At 40.5% G+C, this 8,348-nt stretch overlaps 1 protein-coding gene across 5 annotated transcripts in view; it reads left to right on the forward strand.

Moving 5' to 3' along the window:
* slc12a5a (solute carrier family 12 member 5a) overlaps positions 1 to 7,937 on the forward strand; it is a 186,381-nt gene extending 178,444 nt beyond the window's left edge. For 3 of the 5 annotated variants that reach the window (XM_086041460.1, XM_086041462.1, XM_086041466.1), the window contains exons 24-26: positions 1,673 to 1,687; positions 1,859 to 1,992; positions 2,697 to 7,937. In XM_086041460.1, the coding sequence (XP_085897586.1) occupies positions 1,673 to 1,687; positions 1,859 to 1,992; positions 2,697 to 2,788 (241 nt within the window). In that variant the 3' untranslated portion in view covers positions 2,789 to 7,937. The remainder of the gene's footprint in view (positions 1 to 1,672; positions 1,688 to 1,858; positions 1,993 to 2,696) is intronic. The other 2 variants (XM_086041461.1, XM_086041465.1) reach the window with 1 other exon arrangement.
* Positions 7,938 to 8,348: the final 411 nt, after the last annotated feature.

Raw genomic sequence — 8,348 nt, forward strand, 5'->3', positions numbered from 1 at the left:
AGATGAAACAGGTCATTCTGATAAATATTGCGTTTGTGGAATAAGTGTTAATCCACTTGTTTTCAGCCATCTCTGGGGGCGGCCATTTTGTCACTTCTGTCGACTGAAAATGACATCACAACTGCTCACAACGACCAATCACGGCTCAGTTTCAGAAAACAGGTCAGCTGTGATTGGTCGTTGTGAGCAGTTGTGATGTCATTTTCAGTCAACAGAAGACTGAGCTACTGAGTGAAACGTGGGCCGGTAAGAGTAGCTGTTACCCGTCGCTATCTTTAAGCCATCGTCGGGCCAGATATGTATTTCATCTCAGGCCGAACAGCCAAAAGCGACGGCACGCCCAATGTAGCTCTCTGTCACTCAACAGAGGAGACAGAGGGAGGGAGAAAAAAAACTCACACTCGATACTCTTGAAATGTAAGTCGGCAGTTTTGGCACTTCTTTGGAGAAAATAAATCCTTACTTGGGTCTGAAAAGTCAATAAATCTGGCTAGCAACAAGGTCATATGGAAATACTGGGCAGTAGAACTGTTCAAAGGGAATCTGCAATTTGACTGGTTGGAAGCATCACGTGTGATGCTGCGCCAGCTAGAAGCGGAGATGAAGCGGAAAAGTGCTACAGCTCAATGTTGCCCACTGAACGCAGCTGAAAACAGACTGTTTAACTGTCTGTTAAACCACGTGGCGTTCACCCACAAGGCGGAGAGAAGCAAAGGGAGAAAAAAATAATTGACAAAAATAAGAACTCGATGTGTTTTCCATGACTGGAAAATTGGCCACTCATTTTGCAGGACACGTCGGAACCTTGAGGTAACTTTCAAATGGCGCTTCACCGTCCCCTCCGGTCTGCAGCTGATAATAATTTCACCCAACACACTGCCCACCTTACGCTGATTAATTATTCAGTTCAATTCTTATTCCATGAATGAATTATTAGTCAGAGTACCATGTTTTGACTCATGCTTGCAAATTTATTCTTGCTTTAAAATTTTTGGTTTAGCTCCCCTTTAATAAAAGTGATATATTTTTTGTGCAAAGATTGTTTTTATATTTACTGTGCCAACTAACCAGAATGGGTATTGCATAATGGACAGTATAAATTAATATACTCATTCAACTCAAGTATGTTTGAATCTGTACTTTATTTTTATGTAGGAATTGAAATCAGTCCTACTTTTATTATCTACTTTTATTTTATTTTATTTTTTTACACAAGCACGGTAATCTCTACTTCATTTTAAAGCGGAAGTCAACCCAAACATATTTTTTTCAAGAATATGTTCCCAGCAGGCACACTAGTTGAAACACGGCATTCTGATTAATTTTGCGTTTGTGGAATAAGTGTTAATCCACTCGTTTTTAGCCATCCCTGCGGGCGGCTATTTTGTCTTCTGTCGACTGAAAATGACATCACAACTGCTCTGAAATGACTTTTGTCATTTTCAGTCGACAAAAGACAAAATGGCCGCCCCCAGGGATGGCTAAAAACGAGTGCATTAACACTTATTCCACAAACGCAATACTTATCAGAATGCCCTGTTTCAACTAGTGGGCCTGCTTATTCTCGAAAAAAATATGTTTGGGTTGACTTCCGCTTTAAGTACAGAGTGTGAGTACTCTTGCTACCTCTGGTTCTGATATCTACATCTTTCCCTTCTTGCTCCTGCTGCAGTGAATGGGAGAACCTGTAAGTACCAATGATCCTTCAAACCTCATTCCGACTATTTATTACATGACATGAGCGGATGAGGACAGTGGGACCGCGTGCGAGTGAGCATCTGTCACCCACCGCCACACAAGTGGCTTGGTCTGGCCGTACAAGTCCCGACATCCTTGTCCCATCTGTGTGTCCACCCAGGAACCAGTCCAACGTGCGACGCATGCACACGGCGCTGCGACTCAACGAGGCCATCATCAAGAAGTCCTCGGAGGCCAAGCTGGTCCTGCTCAACATGCCCGGGCCGCCCAAGAACCGGACGGGCGACGAGAATTGTATCCTTTACGAACACCGGTCCTGCTTCAAAAGAGGGGCACCACCTTCCCCCCCCCCCTTGCGTTTTTTCTGTTGACAGGCAGCTATATCAAAAAGCATAAAACTGGGGGGGCTGGCAGTGATTGAGTTATGGGCACCCCTGTGAGTGTTTATGCTTGTTTGTCTATATGCGCCCCGCGATTGGCTGGCAAGTGCTTGGAAATCGCAGCTTTACAACATGCGGTTTTCATCTGAGAGACCAATTGCGTGCGTCCATGTCAGTTGGCGAACGATGGCGTTTTGGAACTGAGGTCATTACAGTTATGACCCGTGATTGTTTTTAATGAGGGCAAAGGGAGACATCTCATTGAGGGGTAGCAACTGTTTGACAAAATATGACCAACGCCTTTTTGTGAACAGAACTGTCCCATCAAGATCTTGGGAGAAATGGTGCCCTCTGCTGGCTACATCTAAACATTGAAATCACATGTTTTCAAATTTCCCATCATACCGCTACACACAGATTGGTAAAGCACAAAATTCTCACAACACGCTACGCTAAATACAGTATTAAGAATGTTTACGGTTTATCAGTACAACATTTCTTTCATTCCTATAAAACACATTTAGGTACTATATATATATAGGATATATATACATATGTGGCTTTTGAATTGTTGTTGTTGTGATTCCATGTTGAAGTTTCTTGACCTTTCTCAACCAGACATGGAGTTCCTTGAGGTCCTCACAGAAGGTCTCAATCGGGTCCTCCTGGTCCGCGGAGGCGGACGCGAGGTCATCACCATCTACTCCTGAAAAAGCAGAGCCCTTGCCCCACTCCCTTCTTCCCTCCAACCTGACCATTACCACCACCCGCCAGCCCTGCTCCTGTGTTATCGTCTCACCCAACTCACTCAATGCTGCTTCATCTTCATGTCGCCCTCACTGTTTAATGGCGTAACATATCCGAAAGGCGGCCCGACTCGGCTTCAGCACCTCGACGAGCAGAATCATGCCGGGCCAAGCCGTTGCCAGGTTTAGTCACGAGACCTTGATTGGCCGTCGGGTGCATTTGCCGAGCCGCGGCTGCGAATGCATGCAAAGTCGTCTTTTCCGTTTGAATTGGTGTCGTCCGCTTACCCAAAACGTCGGGAAAAAAAAGACAAAGAAGATGCTTAAAAACGAGCCCCGTTGTCGGGACCTTAGATTGCCCCTGAGACCAACACCAGCCATGAAAGGGGTCTTCGCGTACAAACTGTGAAAGCCAGGCAGGCTGCTTTAGCGTCCTTGTCTTTTCTCAGTGGCTGTTTGCCCGCCCGTGGCCACTTTATGTGCCAAAAACAAAAAAGAGAGGCAAACAAATGTCAGTGTTTTTTTTCCCCCCTTTTTCAATCGATGAAAATCCCAAAAAAGAAACGTTGGACTAGTTTATTCTGGAGTTCTTCGGGGTGGGGTTTGGCACAAAAAAGCTGACTCACCTACTAGACCAAGTTCCGTGTGTTAATGAGTTGAAAACAATGCGATCAGACAAACAATGAGCAGTGGAAGCAGAGCTTCCGTGTCAAAGAGAATGCATAAAGTCAATTGCAGTAGCACTTCAAACACATTTGATATCATTTGACTGATGGATCGCGGTCACAGTCCAGATGGATTCTGTTGGCTAACAACTTTTTTTGCTTTGTTTTTTTGTCTCAGACAAAAAAAAACAAAAAAACAAAAACGAATACAACAACAGTCCCTTTTTCATGTTTTCAGTGCCAAGTGAATGGTACACAGATTGAAACAAACAACGAGGATAGCTTAGCTTGTAGAAAAAAACTGTGAATAGCATGTTAGCAGCAGGCTAGCGTCACGACGATGACGTCAATCACGAGGCGGGGGGTAAAACGGTCACGACCAGCAGCCCTTTGTGTGGGATCCCTGTAAATAATGTACAAGCTCTGACGCTTCGTTGGGTATGAGTGTAGTATTTTTGTGACATATTCCAGGAAAAAAAAAAACCAAAAAAACAAAGGAGGTGCGCTTGAAAACTGTGGTTTTAAATTCCTATTTATTTATTTATTTATTATGGGATGGCCTCCGCACGCACTGCACCTGCACTGTTCATGCAAAAGTGTTATTTTTTCATCTAGAGAACAAAAAAATAATATATAGAAATGTAGGTTTATAGACAGAGCTTATAGACAGTATGTCATCCACTCGACAACGTGTCGGTTTTTTTTTTTGCCAAATTTGTCTACATTGTACGTGCCATATGATTTACAGAGTCAAATTCGATATAATCGGAGAACAACGTGTGCTGACTTTCTTTGAAAAGAAAAAAGTAAAAGAGGTTATGTGAATTTTAAAGCGTGGGCTTGGGAAGTAGATGACGGAATTCCATCGTTTCTCAAGCGGGCTGATGAGAGGACAGCGGCTTCTGTAGCAAGGAAACCCACTTTGTCCACCAGAGAGACTTCTATGCAGTAGACTCACCAGTGACATTTTATATAGCGAGAAATATAAGTACATATTTCATCGATATACACATATACAGAACTGTGCGCAAGTCTTAAGCCACCACTAGCTTTGTTGTTTTCCTTTTTTGTCCACCTTTTTCGACAGTAAGATTGTGAAATTACATAATAATATCTGAGACCCATTTTGGGGGAAATGAAGCAACATTCACACAAGGATCCTGAAAAATTGCCTCTTCAGAGCCATAACAGGATCATTTATCTACCTTTGCCTTTTAGGCAGGATATTGCAATGATGATCAAATTAGCAGGATAAGTGATTTATATCAAATGTTGTTTACATGCAGACCCTGCAAAATGAAATGAAATGAAACGCAAAACTGATTTTTTTTTTTTTTCACTTGAACCTCTTTCATACTGAGATGCCACCAAATTGCAGCTTCCAACCTGTGAACACTCAGCATTTATCCACATTTCTATTTCACGCAGAACCCAGCGAAAGCAGGCTATTGCCGCAACCGCGTGCACTTTAGCACGGGGACCGCCGACCTGTACAACGCAACAGGGCGGGAGATGTGATGTATTGCCACGTCGCCATTTACATGTACTGTTACAGCTCTAAAACTACCTCCGGTAGAAGGTAGAAAATCATAGCTGTTTGACTTTGCTACCTCATTATGTTTTTCGGCGGTTCCACCATCACGACCAACATTCAAATACAGTAGCCAAGTAGGCCTTAAATGTTCATCAAAAACAAGGCAAAGGCTTGAAGAGAAGTCAAGCCCCCAAAAATCTGTGCAATAATATGTTCTATGCAGGCCCACTGATGAAAATATGGCATTCTGACTAATATTGCGTTTATGGAATATGAGTTAAGCAGTGAAATACTGTACACCCATTTTTAGCCATCTCGGGAGGTGGACGTTTTGTCACTTCTGTCGACTGAAAATGACATCACAGTTGCTCAGGGCTCATGTATCATGTATCACCTGTTTTCTGAAGCTGAGTCATGATTGGTCGTTATCTGAGCCTTGAGTAGCTATGGTGTCATTTTCAGTTGACACAAGTGACAAAATGGCCACCCCCACAGATGGCTAAAAACGGGTGTACAGTATTTCATAAACACAATATTAACCAGAATGCCATGTTTGGACTAGGGAAGTCACATAGAACATATTATTGCACAGATTTTGTGGAGGTAAAATTCCCCTAAAAATATATTGAATATCATTGTCTTTAATTCCTAAACATATATTTAATATTATTGTAAGTCACTGTGACCTAAGCACTAACAATTTGCACGGTTTCAACATAACCACATCTCATACATAGGAAATTTAAAAAAAAAGAAAAACTACATTGTATCTAAACGTTGCCCTTGAAAATGAACTGCAACTGTACTGTGCTTATGTTAAGTTAAATACAACTGAACTGTATGTACTGTACTGGATTAAAAAACATCAAATTTAAGCACAGGTAAGGTTCACTAATGATTCCAATTTGCCCAAAGAAAACATTCATTTAAGTTAACACCCCACCCAAGTCCCCCCACCCCGACCACCTCCACACGCACACACACACACACATCCCAGCATCAAAATTGTACGGTCCTTCCTCCATGAAGGATGATGTAGCCCCAATTACAAAACTACACCATCTTTTTTTGAATCTACTTTGGCTAAAACAATCGTTCTATCGGTGGCTTAAGACTTAGCGACTATACGCTGGAATGTGGTATTAGCTAGAGAAGCGCATCTGGCAAAGAACGTGCAATAGCTCAAACGGGGACTCCTGTTGGTCATTTTTCTTAAGGCATCTATTTTGTATAACGTCTTATGTAGAGTCATCTCGAGTCACTTTATTTGCATTCGTTTTTTGGGGGGGGGAGGTCACTTGCACTTGTAGTAGAACTATAAATAGATATTTTACATATTTATACATATATACATATATTATATGGGAGTTCAAATGAAGTTAGTTTTTAGAGCTATTTAAAACAAACAAAACAAAAAGGCTTTCTTTTTAGTGTTGCTCGAATGTCCAGGACCATTTGTGGTGAATGCTGCTAGTACTGGTAGATGTCTTTGTACTGTACATAAAGACCACCAAAACCACATCAACACCAGGTGGTCATTTCAAAACCGAATGACTAAAAAGGGTATTAACAGTACATATCAGCGGTGGCGGTTGACGCAACACATTAGAAAAATTCTACTGATGCAATAGAACATGCTCCTTAAAGTTATCAATAAATTAATCGTTACATAAACTATTTGGAAATTGCCTAAATGTGATTATAATTTATAAATAATCTGGGTTAACCAGCCAAAACCAGAAAATTATGTTAAGTTATTTTGGTGGTTTGAGAACATTTGCCTGCATCAACTGAGCCTTTGAAAAAGTCTAAAAAGGAGGCGTGCGAGAGGTTTTAACGTAATCTATTTCCGTAATCCAAAAAAAAAACATATATATATATATATATATATATATATATATATATATATATATATATATATATATATATATATCTCAATCAATGTTTTATAATTGCTGTTTGCATGGTATCGTGTGGCGATATTTGTTTTCATGGTTTTTATAGTGACGATGTGCGCTGAGACGATGGGGGGGCTGCCAAACATCGATCTAGAAAGGTCTTTTGCAAAAAACAACAAAAAAAGAACAGTTCACTTTATCGTTACTTGTTCTATTTCTTGCTAAAAGTAGTCTTGTGAAAAGGTTGTTTTTTTTTTGTTGTGAGGCCTCGGGGTGGTCATATATGTACATAAGAATGAATCACTACAGACACTGTAACTTATATAGTGTTGTCTTTTCTTGTACACTGTTTGAACACTGTGGACTCAAGTCTTAAGAGTTTTGTAAGATGATGTGCAATATTATTTCTTTTTGTTTTGGTTTTGCTTTTTGGATCCCATCTCTATGTTGGCTTTATTTCCGTCCAAATTGTCAGCCAGCCACATCCTTAGCGCTCATCTCGAGCGCCGCCGTCACCTCTGGTGGTGCCAGAGTGCAGTGCAGATCAGAACGCCACTGTCCAGTGAAAAGCACCTTTTGTCTTCTTACCAAAACGCAAAGAATAGGTTTTAATTTTGTTAAGGATGAAAAAAATATAAATATATATCAATGTTAATCTGTCAGACCTTCTTTTTGCTGACCAATGAAAAGCATGAATCTCCAATGGTGTGAGTCTTGGCTCGATCCAAAGAGAACATTGTTGTTTTGGAAAAAAATCTGAACGTAATTAACATTCAAAATCTAACAATCTTAACATTTTTTTAGATACGGTGGCATGTCTCTCTCGAACTCCAAATTTAGAGTTTAGTATCCACAACACAGAATGATTTTTTCTTGTGTTTTGGGTAAAAATTTCAAAACAAGCTTTGGTGAAACAAGCTTTTCATTGGAGAATCTTTATATTTCACCAAGTTTTGTCTTTTCATTGAAGACTTTTTTTGTTGTTGTGTTTTGGATTAAAAACAAATCAACATTTAGAGCGTAGTATTTGCTTTTCATTTGGAAAATTGAATGTCCTGTCTCTCCATTTTTTTTTACCTAAAACACAATGAAGGTCACTTGCTGCTTTTTTTTTGGGGGGGGGGGGGGGGGGGGGACAAGAAACAAACATCCTTTTGATTGGACGAAATGATGAAATGTGTTTTTAATTCATGTTGGATAAAAGTCATAATGAAAATCTAAAAATGTTTTCTCAGTTGGCAGTGCAAGTCACCGTTGTTCAATGAAAAGCATGTATCACCAATCAATCTTGTTTTGTTCTTTGTTTGTTTAAGCAAAAATACATTTTCTTTGCGTTCTGGAAAAAAAAAAAAAAAACGATGATCAAAATGTTTTTAATTGGACAGCCACGCCATCGACCCTCATTCATCTGCACCCTCCACACAAAA

This window comes from Filicampus tigris, chromosome 9, assembly GCF_054856515.1.
Source record: "Filicampus tigris isolate MCC_2025a chromosome 9, RoL_Ftig_1.0, whole genome shotgun sequence".
NCBI classification, from domain to species: Eukaryota; Metazoa; Chordata; class Actinopteri; order Syngnathiformes; family Syngnathidae; genus Filicampus; species Filicampus tigris.